Consider the following 20,628-nt stretch of genomic DNA (forward strand, 5'->3'; position numbering starts at 1 on the left):
ATTCCCGTTTGGTAGACACCTTAAACTCTGCACTACAAGAGATTAAATGTATGCAATGCTCACCTGTGCATTTTATTTCTTCTTCGGCTGTTTAATTGCGGGCTATTAACTAGCCCAATAAACTACTGACTGCCAAAACGAATCATGAGTCACACATTGAAAGCAAGTCGAACAAACCAGTACAGTAAACAGCAGTACACATCCCAAATTCCACTAGTATATCATTCCCATTGCTACATCATGGTAATATACAGGTACACTCAAACAAGTAAATAAAATTCCCCCTAAGATCCCCCTAGAGATCCACGTGTTGAAAACCTCGTTTTATGGAAGTGAAACTGTCCTCCCAGTGGATATAACGAACTAGATTCATCTCTAAAACAAAGAAAATACTAGATTGTTACGCACCGATTACATCGCTTTCCGCGGGGTTTGGCACTTGTTTGCCGCGGCAGTTGGCAGCAACACTGGCATTTTTCACCGCCGTGCACAGCTGCACACCTAGCATAAGCATTAGTTCACTATCGCTATACTATCACACTTCTCTACTGACCTCTCTCTCTTGCGCATATGTGGCTCTGCGAGCTGCACCACACTGCGCGGTGGTGCGAAATAATAGTGCCTTCACTTCTGCAGGTCTGGTGGGAAGGCGCTGCGCCATCTCGGGGTTCACACGCAAGTCGTGCCATGCTGTGCGCAGCGGTGTGAAAAATTACTGCATTCTACAGCGCACGCAGTCACAGCTTCGCCTGGCTTCAGAAACCTCGAGGCGCAATCCTGGGGGTCACGCCAAGACAGAGCATTCACTTCTCCTTCCCCCTGTGATGCAGTCACGCCAAGACAGAGCATTCACTTCTCCTTCCCCCTGTGATGCACCGTGCAGGCTAGTAGCTGGGGGTGGCCTAAGAGATCACATTAGCGTCAATGCAATCTTGGTGGCCACGAGCTGGCTGAGGCAAGCCGGTGTGGCAAAATTCGCCTGCCTCCTCAATCACACAGCGGAGCACTGTATTATGTGCCACCTGCTGCTTAACCGCGACAAGCCAAGTGGAAAGTGGGTGCGAAAGACCATTACAATAGGTCAGAAGGCAGCTATCTAAAGGCTGTCGTGTCAGGTACTAAGTTGCGTTTGCACACGCCGCGGATTCTTTTGTTCTTTCATTCAAATTTCATCACATACGTGGCCATGTAGCAGTGCTGCAAAGGGTTGCAAAGCAGTCTTCTTATTTCCATGTTTACAATTGTGCACCCCATTGGGCACATATTGCAATAAACAGTAATAATTATTATAACGAAGTAATTTCGACTGCTCTTTCAACTTCTTTATAGGTTCGAGCGTATTTCACTCACTTATGCCTCATATACAGTAGAATCAGCTTAAACGGAACTCAAAGAGAGAGCAGAAAGCGTGTCATTTATTGCAACTCTAATTTAATCAAATGACACAAAAATCAGTTCATTTGCTGTTAAACCTCAATAAAAAAAAGTATTTAACTTTTTATAATTTCTTCTACATCATATACACAGAATATCATGTATCTAGAACCTCAATTTAATTAACTGTGTCAATATGTAATTTCAATATAGCAGAATTTCACTGCCATCGCAAATGAATACAGAGCCAATAAATGGAATCGTCCGCAGACGCAGATGGTCAAATGGTTAAGTTATATGCCGCCGCTTGCGAACGCACATCTCAAATTGCCTGCTGCACCACCGAGAAAGACTAAACACTTCAAGCAGCGTCATGTTCCATATAAAGTCAAAGTGCGACAAGATCCTATCACATCCCCACGCTGTATGCTTTAGAAGCGAGTGAAAGCTTGCCAGGGTGAGCCAAGAATGATGGTGACTTGATAAGCACAGTCTTTCCAAGTGAGCAAGAGAGGGAAGGGAGTGAGCTCACCATAACACAATCAATTGCGGCATGCGAGGGCGGGGGAGTGGGGGCAGGTTGGTGCGTGTCTCCCATTCCAGTGCAGCCATGGCTGCCAGCGTGGCTGAGTGCATATGCAGCCCACTCACCCTGCTTTGGCGGTAATCTACCCCTGGTGCAAAGACTGGGTGAGCTGAGATGGCGTGGCATTGTACACTATATTTTCAGACATTTAGTGCTGGAAGTTGCATAATTTCGAGTTTCGGAGATACATTGAAGCTAGAGGCAGATGAAGCATTTGCTCCCACTGCCAGCGCTTTTTATGATACCATCATTCCACTGTGGGCGACACTATCAGCTGTGGGGGGAGAGTGGACATGAAAGCATGGCTGATTTTGCTTCGTACCACCGATGTGAAGATATCAGTCGACATGGCATGAAACTGTACCTTTTGTTGCCAGCTCTCAAATTCGACAAATTTTTTCTTGTTCAAGTTTGCTTTTCCCAATTGTCCGATTTGAAAAATTTTTGCAGCTACATCTGTGTAAGAAAAATTTACCGCCAACTGTACTTACTTACATAAAAGATTGAATTTGAAACAAAATATTGATATAACAAAGGAAATTGCTGACATTAGACTTCATTATATGACGGTTTAACTGTAATTGAAAATATCTGAGTGTTTTAGTTTTACTACGGTGAACAAATAAACTTTATTGTGGTATGCGTTGAATATCATCGCTCACGCATAAGCCATTAATGCACATTTTAAATGCAACCTCTGATGCCTTCTTTTTCAAAATGGCACAAATGGGAAAAATATTTGTGCAATTCGGCACTGAATTCTTGAACAAGAACAGTACCTTTTCTATTTTGTTCGTATTGAGGTGTACGCATTTGCATCCAGTCCTTCAGAAGCTGCTATTCCAGGCACCATGTATCTTCTCTTCTGTCTTTCATGAGATTTATTTTGGTAGCTAGGGTCAGTGCTTTTTACTCTCGCTTTTCGAGTGGCGCTATTACAAGGCACAGAATGTGAAAACTAGGCAGTGTGAAAATCGCATAGAAGCTGTGGTGGCCACAGTAGTGCAACTGCCCTGGCTGTTCTTGGCTGTTTAGCTCACTAATTTACATGGCTGTCTGACTGTTAATGTTTTGTATGTGGATGTATGCAGTAGTTTCAGTTATAGTTCAATTTAACCAGAGTTCATGAAAAAAGGTATTCCCATAACCAAGTTCATTAAGGTTGTGCTTATGGGCTGCCAACCAATGCTGGTACACTTGTGCCGTTTATCTGGCCTTCCTTTTTATGTGAGTTTCATTTATCCAGAGTCCACTGTACAAGCAAATACATGAACTTGAATCATGAAATGTGTTCACAGTTTTCCAGCATACCTGTCCGATCCTGTTCTGAACCAAGGGGAGCACTGCCAGGTGGTCTGCTTTCTGTGCTTGCTGTGACTGGTACAGGTGCACTTTCCCCTACATAAAAATCACATCTGCACATTTATCAGCTCCATTGCACATGCCCAAGATCAATGCTTCCAGGTCACAATGACTAGGCCACAATTTCCACCTCTAAAAGGCAAATAATTTCTGTAAACATCTACAAGTTGGAAAAAATGAACAAAAAAGAAAAATAGTCATCTACCAAAAAGACGCAGAATGCTTAAAAGGAAACATGTTCCGGCTGTAAAACTTGTTCTGGACAAGGGAAAGTGAATTTAACTAGGAGGCTAGCAAATCATAGTGCAGGAATAAATTTATTGGCAAATCGAAACATATCAACTATGAAATCACAAGTTCCATAACAAGTTCCACCTTTGTGTAACACATTAAATGCACCCATGTATTGCTGACCTTTAGTTTATTGGCTGCTTGCAAAAATACACAAGTTTAAATGAAGCTATAAAGTCACTGAAAGAGAAGGAAAAGACAAAATGCACAATAATGTAGGGGCCTTATTTTGTATCAATTATTTTCATTTTCTATTCGTCACTGCCCTTCATCCTAGGCTCACATGAAGCTGCACCCTGGCTGTAACTTGAATCACCCACTCAACTCAGGATGATGGATAAGAAGAACAGAAAATGAAATTAAATTAGTCCTTACATAATATAGCCTTAGGTGAATACATAATGTATGTTGCATTAAAAGGTAAGCAGAAATATTTGTCATAACCCTGTCTTGTCATATAAAAAAAAAAAATGACCAGCGTCCTTGCTATGCTGTTCCCCTCCTCCAGTCTTAAGATCACTATAAATATCTCAATCACTACAGTACCAGTGTCATGCCTTCGGTTTGGCTTTTCTACATTGTTTCAGCTTAGTTAAATTTACACAGTGACCCCCAAACATTAATGTGTACAAAAGGCACTTGGCACATTGGTCTAGTTTCTGAACAGCAGCAAACTCGGGAGGCTGGAGTGTCGTGTCATTACTCAATGCTAAAAAAGACCAGCAGCTCAGACACAAGACTAGTGTCTGGTACGATCATACACCACAGGAGACACAGTACTGAAAGGAGTCAAGATACATGAAGCTGCTGATCAGTGTACTACTAGTGCCACAACTTGTTTACTTTAGCTTTTGTTTTTTAAACACTGCAGACTCAAAAAAAGACAAATGCAATTATACATATGACAAACACGGTCAACAAAAATGACTAATAACAAAAATGAGGTTATCAACAAATCACATAAGCATTGCCACGTAGTAGCTCACAGGAGTGCTAATAGTCATTAACTATCTGTGCTCATTCTGCATCAATGGCATCATATAACTAACAGCTCCAGAGCAAGCCATGGTTGAGTCTCGCATAGCCATGACTGGAAGAAACCAATAACTTGACATGATTTCTGGCTTGACTGCAACCAGTTCTCATAAATCACCATTTTTTCTGTGACAAATCTCCACTGGTAACCTCCAATACATATTGCGGATAGAAAATTTGCTAAGTGCCTGCCTTTTGTTATTTTTTTGTGCACCACAAACTGGAAGCAATGGCAAATAACTATTTAAACAACTTCTAATCCTGACTCCAATGCAATAAACTTTCTTTAAATTTACCAAAACAATTTAGGTGAGCAGATAGTTGGGCTAGTTGGCTGAAATGCATACTGAAATAGTTTGCGCAGAGACACAAGGACAATGCCGAGAAAAGACAGCGCTCGTCCCTGTGTTTCCTCGGGATTGTCCTCGTGTCTCCGTACGAACTATATTTCAGTATGCATTTACCAAAACAAGTTACACCCTTTTAAAGTCCATCAATAGTGCTGATTTATAAACTACTGTAATTGCAGATTTCTGTTAATTCTATTTCTCTGTTAATCTGATCTGGACCGCAGGTCCAGGTCGGTGCCTATGCATTCTTGTGGGCTCAAACTTTCATTATATTGATCTTAAAATTGGCCTTTGCCAGTCAGCACATGCATGGCTGACCCCTATGGTGACCCAACAGTCACCCCTTTAGTGGCAGCGTCTTGTCTCGGCAGACGCTTGACAACAGTGAATGCATTGAGCAGACGTCATAAAATCGCCTGTTGACAACGCTTATCTTCCTAAGGCCTGCCTTAGAAAGATTTTCAAGAAATAAATGTAGCTCATCAATGATTATGGTATTTACCCAATTCTAACTCATGCCTGTGTGTTTCCAAGAAAATTGGGCTGGAAATTGCCTGCGGAGTGCAATTGGACATGAAACCAAAACAGTCTTCGCTGCACTTGTATGCTTTACTGCACAACATGAATGTATTGCGGTGAAGCTACCTTTAGAAAACCAGCCGTTAACATGCAACACGTTAGACCCTTGCCCATTTCTCTTGCTCAAAAAGTGGGTGCGCTATAACTTTTTACTTTTATTAGGAGCTTTAATGTCATTTCTACATTCTTTTTTCACTTCGGACACACAGGTAGTGGGCGCGCGTTTGATCCAGGGGCGTGTTACAATGTGCCAAATGCTGCCAAATAAATCAGAGGAGTGTTTGAGAATTTTTTCTGGAGGTTGTTTAATTCAAATCGTCAGACAATTCAATCAGTTTTATCGGTCACGTGCGGGCCATACTACTAGAAGTCGACTCCTACAGTTCAGAAACGTAAAAAACAATGTCACAAGTAAAAGATCAAGTAGACGACAACTACTTTGACCAAGCAGAATGAAAAAGAAGTTGACTGAATTTGTGTAACACGACCGAGAATGCCGGTAGCATACCGTGGAAGTGGCAATAATATCATACACCGCGGCATCATGACAATTAAAGTCCACTGGCACTTCAGGCTATGAAGGAAAGACTCAAAATATACGACAATAATGAAATTTGAAGTAGGCATGATGGCAATGAATCGCCAAACTGACCCAAATGCTTTCTCATCAAGTGGATTTTAAAGTCTTTCCCCAACCCCTTTAAAACTTTTTTTTTTTTGACTGCCCAATTTCTTACAAATATTTGCACTGGCTCCTGTGTGAAAAATTTGCCTGTAACTTAAGCAGTCTACACTACATTTGGAGAGTTTTGGTCATTTTTTTCTCATATGTGTTTCTGGGTATTTTGCATGAAATAGGATGACAGTCTATAGCAAGCGTTTTCCGTTTTACTGTAACACCAGCACAATGCCACACTGTGTAGGCAAGAAATAAACATGGGGCGGCAAATCTTACGTGAAGGCAACAAGGAGTCGGCCGTTGGTTGCACGGACACATCGTTCAGGGAAACAGCATTAACTTTCTGTGCTAGTGCTGCTGCAGGGTCACCTACAATGCTTGGTGCACTCAGCTGGACCTATAAGAAAATTGAAGTTGTTCCAAAGCAACAATATGAGCTATGACTGACAGTGCAGGGTTCCAATAAATGTTACCCACAGACAAGACTGAAGCTTCATAAAAAAATTAAGCAAAAGGTCACTCTTCCCATATGTGCTTATTAATGATGGGTGCTTGCTCTGACCAGAATTTGAACCTGTGACCATGTTGTCAATAACTGCGTGTTTACAGAATCAGAGTGATGGGCAACAAAGAAATGCAAACAGCACCCAGGAATTCCAAACATACAAGAACCACACTTGATATGGATGAATTCAAATTGCTTAGGACCTCATGTTTTCCCATAATTATCACAAGTTCTAGTACCCAGAAGGTAAAAAAAATAAGACACCCACCCCTCCTCATGAGAAAATAATAAACTAATAGAACATACGACCATACAATCCTGAGAGTTTAATCTAAAGGGGCACTAAAGAGAAAAATGGTTTCTTCTGTATCAGTAAATTACCCTTCTACAATATCAAAAACACCACTCTTACCCCGATAAGACTCTTGATAAGCCAGAAAAATTGCGATAACAAAAGATCGGAGGCGACGCTTCCTTGAAGTTCTCGCACCAGCTCGCCCTGACGTCATGGATCTTGACAGCGTCTTCTAGGCCAGCCTAGTTAACTCTGTAGTGGTAAAGATGGACTGCATTGTCTTCCAAAGCAGCCAAAGATTGAACATCGCAAGTTTCAGAAACTTTTGCTGCACTAAACTGGCCTATGAAAAAAATACTTTGAAATCCGTGACGTCACAGTGAGGCATCAGCAGTGGGGTTTCAGCACATAATTCAATAACTAAAACTTAGACCTTCATTCTCTCCTCCAATATACAGCCTATTATTTTGGACCTAATGACAACTAATTTTTCGAAGAACGCTTTATCCGTCCAAACTGATTTGGTGCTTTGATTTAGTATCCCTTTAAAGCCGACTAAAAACTAAGAGAAAATAACAGTCGCATGTTAATTTTCAGTATGTGTCCAAGAATACTTCACATAAAACATCTATTCCAGAAGTAGTCTTAGTAAGGTAAAGCTTCCCTTGTTGACTAGTCTTGCAACATAAATTCGGACAATAGATAAAATTTTCTAAATGAACTGGACTGCAAGTAGTCCTAAGCTGATAATAAGGAGGTAAGAAATGCTAAAGTAGAATGTTATGCCAGGAATGTGCAACTCATTTTTCACCCAACTGATCTACAACAAAAAAGGTCGGTCCATTAAAGCCTGTTTTGCTCTCAGTGTTCCAAATGTGGGCTAGCCAGTGTTCGAGCATCCCACTGTTTTTTACCAAGTCATCCGAGCTGCTTCCACATGCTAAGTTTAAAGGAGTGGGTATCTTTAGGTATTACTATTACAAAATATGATGAGCAAAATGAAAACAAGGTAAATGCAGGAGCCAACATTTTGACAAGTGGACTTGTCTTTTTCAAGGCAACATATGCTTTCCTCGGTGTAGTATATATAGGTGGGGTTCTTCTAAAGGGGAGAGGGTGTAAGGCGGGTGGGCAAGGCAATGACAGAGAGTGTGTTAGCGGCAAGGGTGTAGAATTGGAAAGAAAGGGGTGCTATTCAACGCCGGTGAGGGAATATGCGGTAGCGCCATGTGTCAGATGACTGTGTTTTTTCGTGGAAGGGGCCTGGGGATTATCTGCTTTAATGGAGGTCAGTGAGCTATCATTTCTCATAAAGAGAGAATAAAAGATGCGGCAGAAAAAAAAGTTACTAACATGGATTTAATAGTATAAATAAAAGAATAAAAAAACACTAAGCAACTCAATGAAAAATAACTAAGTGCTGTTGCCTATAGCTTGAAATTTAGCATAGCGAATAGATTCTCAAGCTCCCTTTGAAACGTTTATGCCTATTGGTTACAATGTCTTGAACTTATGGATGAAGTATGATTCTCTGTATTTTCTGTCTCGCACAGAATGGATGTAGAGTTTAAGTTCATCAAAGTTATCATAAGTTGGTTGAAATGCTCGGCCACAGTTTCGGGAAGCTTTTCAGCTGTGTCTGCATGATGTCCATTTAACCTGACATTCACTGATTGTCCCATTTCACCTATATATTTTCTCTTACATATGGAACATTAAAGCATATAAATCACATCGGAACTAGCACAAGTAAAGCTAGTTTTCACTTCGTGTGTTTAACTATTTGTGGTGCTTTTAATTTTAATGTCACTTTGAAGGTGCATGCAGGTCTTGCACTGGGGGCGAGGACATGCTTTTATTACGGGGGAAGGATGTTGGCCGACCTTTACACGCACTAACATGTCTTTAGAGTTTCTGTTGCGGTGATAGGTCATCCTTGGTACCACCGGGAACGCTTTTCTCAGACGCTCATTACTTGATAATATTGGGTGGTATTTTCGTAGGATGTTGTTTATGTTTGGGAGGGCATTAGAATATATTGTTATTAAGGCTGGTGGTCACTCAGATTCTGGTGTAGGCTGTTTCTTAGCCAATTCCGACTGCTTCTCCAATCTTGCCGCAACGTCATAGGCTCTGTCGAGAGGAACTTGTGGATAGTTTCTTTCTGCTAGCGTTGCTTTAAAGTAATTTAGGAGGCAGATATAATCATTGTCTTCACTGCAGATTCTTCTTTGTTTCGCTTGTTCAACAAAAATTCCTTGCTTGCACCGTCGCAGGTGATGACTGTGGTAGTCTTTATATTGCTGGCTATCCGTAGGCTTCCAGTAAAGTGTCGTTCTCAGTTTTCCACTTTCTATGTAGACCATGTCGAGGAAGTTGATTTGACTAGGTAAGTGATGAGCAGTGAATTTAATACTCAGATGAAAGTGGTTGAAATGGCTAATTAGGTAAGTTAACATGCTTGTGCCGTGATCGCATATTATAAATATGTCATCAATGTAACACAGACAGGTGTGGGGTTTTCAAGGGTATAATTTTATCAGGTTTGCTTCAAGCTGTCCCATGAAAATGTTGGCGTACGTGGGAGCAAATGGTGCTTCCATGCTGGCGCCGAAAGTTTGCAGGTAGTGAATAGAATGGAATTAGAAATAGTTGAGCTTGAGAACTTGGGGATTAACTGCAAGGTATTTCGATACGGCTTCAATTGCTTTACTCATGAGTATGTTAGTGCAAAGGGCAAAAACATCTAAAGTGACTAGAATAGAGCAGTCGGAAAGGTTTTGGTTGGCATTAATGCCGTCGATAATTCTAAGGAAGTGGGGCGTGTCTTGAACAAAAGATGGGAGGGTTGTGGGGATGTTTGACAGGTGATGATTTAAGAACTTAGATAGTGACTTGGTAGGTGTGTTATTAGACACTATAGGCCGACCTGGGACTTCTGCTGTAAATACTTCTTCTACGGGAACCTTGTGTATTTTAGGAAGAAGATAAATGCAGCCTGCTTGTTTGTTTTTTGAAAACGACTAAATGGATTGTTTTAAGGTGCAATAACAGCTTTCGTATCGAAACTTGCAGCCTGAATTTAAAAAAAAAGAACATTTCATCAATCCTCTCTAACTAGCAAGATAATCAGCACACAAAAAAAGATTTTGGTGGTAGAAAAGGTATGATGATCGAACACTGCAGGTCTTATACTCATATATTGTACATTTTTTTTGCTTTAACAGTTTGGCTAACGTTCACTGGGACACCCTTTTTGTATGTGTGTGTATCTGTATGTAAATGACCATACCATGTGAACATGAAAGAAGCCTGTGAATACACATAAAGTGCCTGGAGTGGCCAGTCACGTGACAATTTTGCACCTATTTGCAGGCTTCTATCAGGCTCTGAAAACCACTTTTACGTAGCACGAATTGAGCAACAGAAAGCTGTATCGGGGAGTTTTTCATGTTGCTCTAGAATTTTTTTATTGACACCTTTAATCTAATTATAATATCTGAGAAGTTGATTAAGACTAATTATGTATTTAGGCAGAATGCAAAAAATAATCCGAGTATCTCCAAGTGACGACAAAACACATTAGTACCTTGGTTCTGTCCAGCTACATTGAATTTGCATATTTTTAAATATTCGTGCTTGATAGTTGGGACACCCTGTAAACAGTATACTATGCACTGTCATGGTACCAAAAGATATATGTCTTTAGTGCTCAGTGATGCATGCTGTGTGAGAACACGCAAGTGCTATGATTGTACCACTGCCTGCATAGCATGTGGCTCGGGAAATGCAGGAAAACGTTGCTAAGTTTATGTTCCAATGATTATGCACAATACACACAATTTTTTTTTTACAATACATGGCACTATCCATTTTTTTTCTGCCATCGATAATACTACTCCAGGCTTGGAGTGGTGCCTGACACCGGCAAAAGATGCCGAGAGCGAGTGGCTACAGTAATCCAGATACAACCAAATTAGGAAGGCCCACTAAGCTTTAACAAAGATGCTCGCTCACCAGACACCAGAACAGGAATTCGCCTCCCTGGTGCAGTATTTGGCCACTACCTCCCTCATGATTCCTACAATTAACCCATGGCCCTCAGTCCCCAGTAGCTGCGGAGCACCTGACCAAGGCGGCGGTCAGACCTGTAATGCAGCAGAGGGTGCTAAGAATCTCTGGGTCCAGACAAGCCGCCAATGGAAACAGGTCCTGTCAACCTTTAATTGCCAAACTCTGTCGAGTGAGGCTAGCTTAGCAGGACTCTTTGAGGAACTATCACACATTGTTTGGGTTATCACCGGCCTTAGTGAGAGTAGAACAACTGGTGAGGCTTATACATTGCTGAATAACGGACATGTCCTTTGCTATAGAGGTCTCCCAGTTAAGAAGCAACTCGGGATAGGATTCCTAATCCATAAGGACATAGCAGGCAACATTGACGAATTCTACAGCGTTAATGAGAGGGTAGCTGTAGTCATAATCAAGCTTAATTAGAGGTATAGATTAAAGGTAGTACAAGCCTACACTCCAACATCCAGTCAAGATAATAATGAAGTAGATCAGTTTTATGACGATGTTGAATTAGCGATGAGAAAAGTGCAAACTCAGTATACTGTAGTAATGGGTGACTTCAATGCAAAAGTGGGGAAAAAGCAGGCTGGTGAACAAGCAATTGGCAACTACAGAGTTTACTCTAGGAACGCTAGAGGAAAGATGCTCATAGAATTCGCAGAAAGGAATAAGCTGAGAATAATGAACACCTTTTTCAGGCGTAGCAACAGAAAGTGGGCCTGGAAGAGCCTTAATGGTGAAACAAGAAATGAAATTGATTTCATAGTTTCTGCTGATCCCAGCATAGTGCAGGATGTAGAAGTTATAGGTAGGGTAAAGTGCAGTGATCATAGGTTAGTGAGGGCTAGGATTCACCTCAATTTGAAGAGCGAAAGAGTGAAATTGGTCAGGAAGAAACAGGTCAACCTAGAAGCAGTAAGGGTAAAAGCAGACCAATTCAGGTTGGCACTTGCAAACAAATATGCAGCCTTGGAACAGAGAGATGAAGATGACATAGAGCCCATGAATGAAACCGTAACTAGGCTGGATCTCAGAGGAAGCAATTGAAGTGGGAGGTAAGGCATCTGGGCAACCAGTAGGCAAGCTCTCCTAAGTAACAAAGGACCTAATACAGAAACAACAAAGAATGAAAGTGTCCAACTCAAGAGATAAGATAGAATTTGCGGAACTGTCAAAACTGATCAACAAGGCAAAAATAAGGGATATTCGAAATTATAATGTGAGAAAGACTGAGGAAGCCTGAAAACAGTGAGAAGGAAACTTGGCATAGGACAAACTAAGATGTATTTACTGAAAGATAAGCAGGGTAATATCAGCGATCTTGAAGGTACAGTAACATCAGCGGACTAATTTTATACTGACCTGTACAGTACCCAGAGGAGCCACGATACCTGCATTCGAAGCAGTAATAAACAGGTTGCAGAGACTCCTCCTATAGATAGCGATGAGGTCAGAAGGGCCTTGCAAGACATGAAACAGGGAAAAGCAGCAGGAGAAGATGGAATAACAGTCGATTTAATCAAAGATGGAGGAGACATAATGATTGCAAAACTGGCGGCTCTCTATACGAAGTGTCTATAGAGTTCAAGGGTCTCAGAAAACTGGAAGAATGCAAATATTATACTAATCCACAAAAAGGGAGACACTAAAGAATTGAAAAATTACAGACCCATTAGCTTACTTCCAGTATTTTATAAAATATTGACCAAGATAATCTCCAATAGAATAAGGGCAACACTGGACTTTAGTCAACTGAAGAACCATGCAGGTTTCAGGAAGGGATACTCTACAATAGATCACATCCATGTCATCAATCAGGTAATAGAGAAATCTGCAGCGCATAGTCAGCCTCTCTATATGGCTTTCATAGATTACGAAAAGGCATTTGATTCAGTAAAGATACCAGCAGTCAGAGAGGCATTACGTAATCAAGGAGTACAGGCCGCTTACGTAAATATCTTCGAAAATATCTACAGAGATTCCACAGCTACCTTAATTCTATGCAAGAAAAGTAATAGGAAGATACCTACAAAGGGATCAGACAAGGAGACACAATATCTCCTATGCTATTCACTGTGTGCTTGGAAGAAGCATTCAAGCTATTAAACTGGGAAGGCTTAGGAGTAAGGATCTATGGCAAATATCTCAGCAACCTTCGGTTTGCAGATGACATTGTCTTGTTCAGCAAAACTGAAGATGAGTTACAACAAATGACTGAGGACCTTAACAGAGAAAGTGTAAGAGTGGGGTTGAAGATTAATATGCAGATAAAGATAATGATGAATAGCCGGGCAAACGAACAAGAGTTCAGGATCGCCAGTCAGCCTCTAGAGTCTGAAGAAGTATGTTTACCTAGGTCAATTAATCACAGGGGACCATGACCATGAGAAGGAAATTCACAGGATAAAAATGGGTTGGAGCGCATACGGCAGACATTGTCAGCTCCTGACTGGAAGTTTACCATTATCATTGGAAAGGAAGGTGTACAATCAGTGCATTTTACCAGTGCTGACATATGGGGCAGAAACTTGGAGACTGACAAAGAAGCTTGAGAACAAGTTAAGAAGCGTGCAAAGAGCGATGGAATGAAGAATACTAGGCATAATGTTAAGAGACAGTAAGAGAGTGGTATGGATGAAAGAGCAAATGGGTATAGCCAATATTGTAATTGACATTAAGAAAAAAAAATGGAGCTGGGCAGGTCATGTAATGCGTAGGTTACAGAATGGGTGCCAAGAGAAGGGAAGCTCAGTCGAGGACGGCATGAGACTAGGTGGGACAATGAAATTAGGAAATTTTCGGGCGCTAGTTGGAATCTGTTGGCGCAGGAGGAGTAGAGTAATTGGAGATCACAGGGAGAGGCCTTCGTCCTGCAGTGGACATAAAATAGGCTGATGATGATGATACTGATAGTTTTGCATAACTAGTGTGCATGTGCATGTGAGTGTGTGCTTGCAGAATGTTCTGCAACTTTAAATTCTTTTCTTAGACATATACTCAGATCCATTCTGCTGGCTTCTAGGTGGCTCCCCCCACATGAATGCATGCCATACTTTCAAAATTTAAGTACTATACTTCATCTGAACTGTGATTCGAAGGACTCCAACATTGACCATGGCAAAAGCGGGGCAAAAGTTCGTTCAAGTGATAAAGGTAGTGGCGAAAAGGCCATTTTGCTTGTTCAACTGCCCGGGAAACTCACAGGCACAAATTGAATGGCACATTGTGTAGTTCCATGCTTCAAGGAATTAAATTATTAAATTCTGGGGTTATAAGTCCTAAAAACCACAATCTGATTATGAGGCACAGCATAGGGGGGCTAATATACCACAAGGAAGGTCTTCTGTTACATGTAAAAGACAACTTAACTAATAGCCCAGATTAATTTTTTTCTAGGTAAGATACTAATTGCCCTACTAATGAAAATAATTTTCGTAATTACTAATAGTAGTCGTTCAAATAATGGGATATAAAAATTTGTTGGGTGCTTAGCAACATGTTGCCAATAAATACAATTTAAATTTAAAGCCTGCTAATGTGTTACTTAGATAGGAAGTTCATTCACTTAAAAAAATCTCAGGTACACAGTGAGCAGAAACGCCCGCAATTCAAAGGGTTTACGGACTCTTGTCCAGTCTTGTTCTTTAGCGTAATACCGTGTATACTCGTGTAATGGCCACAGGATTTTTTCCGAGATTTGGGATGAAATTCGTGGGTGCGGCCATTACACGGAGAAAAATACTTTTTTTCTGTAAATATTTTTGGTGGTACTTCCTTTATTGAACTACAGTACTCACTTGTACTGGCTCTGGCTATTCTTGGCCATCCCCGCAGCGTGTCACCCGCCAGCTGGAATAAATGGTGGTACCCCACCGACCAGCAACGGCAGTGTCTCGGAGGCAGCATAGCTGCCTTGTTTTGCCACTGATTAAAGAAAAAGCTTCGAAATTCTGGTACCACACAATAGATAGCACTGCCAACCTTCTCAAAAATCAGGGGTGCAGCTTATACACAGGTAATTTTTAGATATATTTTGGGGGGATTTATTTTTTTTTACAAAGTCCTGGGTGTGGCATTTACATGGGTGTGGCCATTACACGAGTATATACGGTATCTACTCGAAACTTTATGATAGCAGTTGTGCTTTTGCACTCGCCTGGCATGCAGTCCATGTTTCTCATGCATTGTCACATCACTACAAGATGCAGGTGGTGAGTGCAATCTAAACTGCAGCACCAGCCGTTTGTGTTGCACATATTTAGTTGGGAGGTTTCTGCCCAGTAAGCACATGAAAGCACTGTATTTAATTGAATATAAGGCAAAGTTTTTCCCCAGAATCCTTAGCCTCAAAGTTACACCCTGCCTTATATGAGAGGCTGATTGATTCAGAAACTGTTTCAATATGGTGGTAGCAGCGCCACATTTCTGACGATCCAAATTTTAGACGCCAGCAGAAAATATAGAAACTAATAAACCTTGGCAGGTAAGGCAGTACCATATTTTTGTGCATAAAACCTGCACCGAGAATTCCAGGGGCTTGCAATTATTCGGCATTTCGAGTAATTCCTGCCAAGCCTGTATAATCCATCAGCTATTCTATATTGCTTTATATTAGCGCGCATACTTAACACTTTTCTGTCCACGACTATTCCCATCGATAGCCCGCTATCGATAGCTGTAAATTCGTATTTTGCCACTTTCTAATTCTTGGACAGCTAGTGCTATTTATTTCGTTATTTAGGAACTACTTGAGCAGTTTAAGTTTTCTGTCCCGTGCAGATCTTTAAAGTGCCTCTGGAGAAGGGCGATGGTCAGCGCGACGAGTGCTCGTAGTTTCCAAGATGGCATCAGCACCGCTCATGCATGGAAACATCACGAATCTAATGCATCTGGGCACGAGTTATTTAACTTTAGAAGCAGCACTGACAGAGAAAACAACTTTGGTTGGTCAGATTTCAAACAAAGTTTTGCTTTCTCCGCTGAACTGCTCCAAAGCTGCCCGTGCACCGATATAAAGATATCCAGCATGTTATAAAGGTCACAGTTTTTGCCTGCAAGGTGTTAACATCCTTCGGTTGGGATCTTCTGCTGGTGGCTACCCAGGGAATCGAGATTTGCGTGAAAAGACAGCTAGGGCTAGTCATTAATCCTAGTCATCGCGCTAAGGCATAGAGTTTCTCATGATAACACCTAGAGGGAAATCTGGTGCCACCGTCTATGGGAGTTTCTTAAGGGGCACTCTGCCTTCATGGGAATGACAGTATATGTGTCTGCGAAGCTTTTGCTGGCTGGTGTTGTAAGAGGCTTCATCTAAATCGTGGATATGGCTACACAAATAATGCATTCTGAAAGTAAAATCTTCATAAAAGGTTTTCATTCACCCATATCACATCTTCCAATCAAGTTTACTCAACTACAATGCATAAACAAGCAAGAAGAGCAAGAACAGATGACAAACCGTTCGAAAGCAAGCGCGAATCTTGCCATCTGTCCTCCAACTTTAGCGGCCTGCTGATACTTTTTACATTTCACATAATTGTACATGCAATAACAAGTTCTCATAATTAAACAAAACATGTTTTTTGTGCAATAATAAAGCTAAAACAGCTTTTTACATGCTGTTTTAGTAGAAAATGAATCATTGTGACAGAGAAAACAATGGTTGCCAGGCACGTCTTCAAGGTGTCCTAGCTCTCCGAGAACAATGCAAATCAAAAGTCACAATACACCAGCATTCCCATGCTTACCACAGGGCAGCAGCACCAGATTTATCTATAGGCAATATAGTAAAACTATGGACTAGAGGTAATCATTAGGGTTAATGCGTTCTTTTATATATCCAGAAATTTTTATATAACAAGATTAGATATTTGCAGAAATATTGCACAGATCCTTTGTGTTGAAAATATTATTCTAAAAATTTTTCTGTGTGAAATAACAATAAAATTTTTATATATCTTTTTCTTTCTTTCTACAAAGCTTTTGTTTAGACATTTTTTTCAAACTATTTTTAAAAGCGATGTTGTTTGGGACTAGCACTATTGGAAAGAAAATTTCTTTCTCTTCAATTTGATACTACTATACACTTAGTATCAAGCATGCTCTGTGATAGGAAAAAAAGATTTACTAGACTACCCAAAAACAGCTGCTTTGCCTGTGGACAGTAAAGTGTTGAGTTAATTTTCTCAGGTCCACTAACTGCATCTTCACCTTATAGTCATGATTGCCTTATAATCAAATAATTACAGTACTTAGTAAAAGGTAGCCACTTGTGGTGGCCACTGCCCAGTTGGCCCACCAACTTGCATGCCACTTCTCATAAATGGTTGTCAGTAGAGCCTATGCATGTTATATGTCATCAAAAAAATATATATTGTGTACTTGATTAAATCAAGCTGGCTAGGTGACTATGTCACTGCCGTGTTTCAAAGGGGATGCCAATACGTCGTCATCATCATTACCATCGCAGCACTAACCACAGCTCGCCGTCGACACCGGGCAGACACTTCAGATCATTCAAGTGAAAGTGATGTGAAGAGACTTCTCCGCGAAGACCCTGTAGTGCATGGTACCGAAAATGGAGCTCCTAAGGAGCCGCTCTTACAGCTTACGGTGCTACTGTGCTGCTGCGCGCATGCCTGCGACTTTTTTTTTTACAAAGCTAGCCTCCCTCAGAAACATAGGTGTAATGTTTTGCACAACAAATTTAAAACAAAAAATTAATTTGAAGGTTTTGCATGCCACAATCAGGATATGATTATGAGGCACATAGTAGTGGGGAATTCCCGGTTAATTTTCACCACCTGAGGTTCTTTAATGTGCACTCAATGTACAGCACATGGGTGTTTTTGCATTTGGGCCCCGTCAAAATGTGACCACCGCAGACGGGATTTAATCCCACACCCTAAGGCTTAGCAGCACGACGCCATAGCCACTACACCACCACAGCAGGTTAGAACAAATTTAAAGGCTTTGCACACAATAGTCACATCTTACTGCATCCAAATACAGTGGACTCTCTTTAAATGGACCCTCGAGAGACCAGGGAAATTGGTTCAATTTATTAGGAGTTCCATTTACTGAAAGACAAAGCTGAATTCAACTGCATGAATAGAAAACTAACCAAGTATGAGGATGGTGTCCCATTTAAGAGGCAGTTCCGTTTATTCAGATTCCATTGTAATTAAACAAGGCAACTGCATCCGTAAAATGGTTAAAGCGCGATTTCAATGCCATTGCACATGATAAAAAACAAATTAAGTATCTCGCACTCCCGACCTTGCGTTCGCTCTGTAGTTCGAAAGCGCTTAGTGTCACTTCGTAGGGGAACAGCGCATTCAACCATTATAATTTTTATTTTGGCGACGATTACCTGCTGTTAGTGCAGGGAATTCCAAAAGCATATGACAACAGGCAAAACTAAGTTAATGATTACAAATAGCGCACAACTGAAAGTTATGTATACTACAACTGATGTCATTCTTGTGACACAAGGCCACCTCACAGACCATGATACATATTGCGTAAAATATCCATATTTGCTCTTTTGGTTGACACCAACACACGCAATTACAGCATTTCGAAAAGACCACAATATGCATGCAACCATGACAAACTTTTTCATCAGATTGTCCTGCAGCACATTTCATCTTGAAAAGGAGTAGCATGGAGTCGACACGTCTGTATGCACAAAGCATACAAAACTGTCACTATGCAAGTAACGGCTACTCGACTGGATAAGAAGAACACACAAGAAAATAAAAATGCGCAATGTGACTCAATGTAAAGTTCCGCGCTTGTCTCATCTATGAATTTCCTTGAAATGTGCAGAATTTCATAGGTCCGCGCTTGTCTCATCTATGAATTTCCTTGAAATGTGCAGAATTTCATAGGTGGGTCTCCATGTTCAGTGTTCTCGAGGGTTTTGTAACACTGGATGACAAAACAATGCTGTATACCAGGCATGCGAGATGACGAGGACAAGTTTGCAATTTTGTAAATCCAACCACCAACCAAATGCGCATACGGTTGCTACTGCAGATGACCCTCAACGTTTCCATCTGTCCACTAGGTGAGCAATCGGTGCTGGTGTTGTGAGCTGAAACTTGAGGCCTCGTCTGTAGGCAACCTTCAACTTTTTTTCGATCAGAACAGTGCTACATGAACCACAACATTCCATTAAGAGTTCTCTCTACTACCCAAGATGGCAAGCCATCAACAACAAGAAGTTTTGGTTTGGCACCAAGTCAACCAAGACCTCTATGGAAGCGGCCAAGGAAGTTTTGGAGAAGCTCTGGGAGCAGCAAATTTGGCACTTCTGAGCAAGTTTGAAGCACGAATTGTCCATTTTAGAGCAGTAAATACGCATTTTGGAGCAGCTTTGCGAAGGTGAATATGAATGAAATGCGGGCATACGAAGAAAAGGTGTTCCTCATTTGCCTTTGCAGAACAGTATTAGGTTACGGCAGACATATCAGTTCTGCAGAAGCCCACAAGGTGAGCAAAATGCATGACAGGGAAGAACAGTCATCCATCTGACTGCAGCATAAAGCTACAAAGGAAACCAATACACATTTCTCAGACACCACCATTAAATTATATACCAGATGTGCCAACTAAATGCCGCCAAGAAAAAAATAAACGAAGGCTTTCAGTGAACAGCGCCGACTCTATGTTGATAGGCTTGTGTTAATACTAGTAGAGTTTATCATTTTTTTTTTATTGTGAACAAACAAGTAATATTTAATTTTAATGAACTAACATTTATTACGTTACTTATTCAATAAAGTGTAAATGCAAATGTTGTGGAATACGTCAAGAAATTACCGATAACAGTGTATATAGCGACCTAGGTTTGGTGTGGTACTTTTTTCCAACCAGAAAAAAAAAAACTTGATTTATTTTTGATCTGCATGACAACGCGTCCTCACACCAGCGATATAAGTGGTCTCAGATGTAAACGTCATCAGTGCATTGAGTATATTATGAATGTGCAAACCTGGGCCACAGTCTTGTAACAGTTCGGAAAGTGAACCGTTACAAGATCGCGCTACTTCGAGTTTGATAGGGACCAAAGATGGGAGCCAAAAACTGCTGACGCAGCGAGAGAAAAGGGTGATCGCTCGTTCCCAGTGCCCCTATTCAACGAGGTTTGCGTAAAGATAGATGCCATCTTTGGTGCACAGACGCGTTGTCACGACCACAGTGGGTATTTGCTTGTTTGTTATGTTTTATTTATTTTACGAGCTTTCTTTCTTGTTAAAAAAAAGTTATCAAGAGTCCTGGGTTGTTTTAAATGCTGTTATCAGTCATTTCTGAACATAATCCACAACTTTTTTGTTCACATCTCATTGATTACATAAATTTATAAATTTAGCTAATTAAACATATTCGTGCACAACGAACAAGAAATATTTACAGTGGCCACCACGACCAACACTCATCAAGGTACAGTGAACACCGTTCACGTAGTGTTCTCAGGTAATTCTCAGGTAATAC

The 20,628-nt window shown here is 40.9% G+C and overlaps 1 protein-coding gene across 3 annotated transcripts in view; it reads right to left on the reverse strand.

Moving 5' to 3' along the window:
• Grasp65 (Golgi reassembly-stacking protein 2) overlaps positions 1–20,628 on the reverse strand; it is a 55,186-nt gene that overhangs the window by 16,145 nt on the left and 18,413 nt on the right. For all 3 annotated transcript variants that reach the window (XM_075676773.1, XM_075676772.1, XM_075676774.1), the window contains exons 7-8: positions 6,533–6,653; positions 3,272–3,358 (exon numbers count right to left, since the gene is read on the reverse strand). In XM_075676773.1, the coding sequence (XP_075532888.1) occupies positions 3,272–3,358; positions 6,533–6,653 (208 nt within the window). The remainder of the gene's footprint in view (positions 1–3,271; positions 3,359–6,532; positions 6,654–20,628) is intronic.

The sequence above is a fragment of the Dermacentor variabilis genome, unplaced genomic scaffold (genome assembly GCF_050947875.1).
Source record: "Dermacentor variabilis isolate Ectoservices unplaced genomic scaffold, ASM5094787v1 scaffold_12, whole genome shotgun sequence".
Classification (NCBI taxonomy): Eukaryota; Metazoa; Arthropoda; class Arachnida; order Ixodida; family Ixodidae; genus Dermacentor; species Dermacentor variabilis.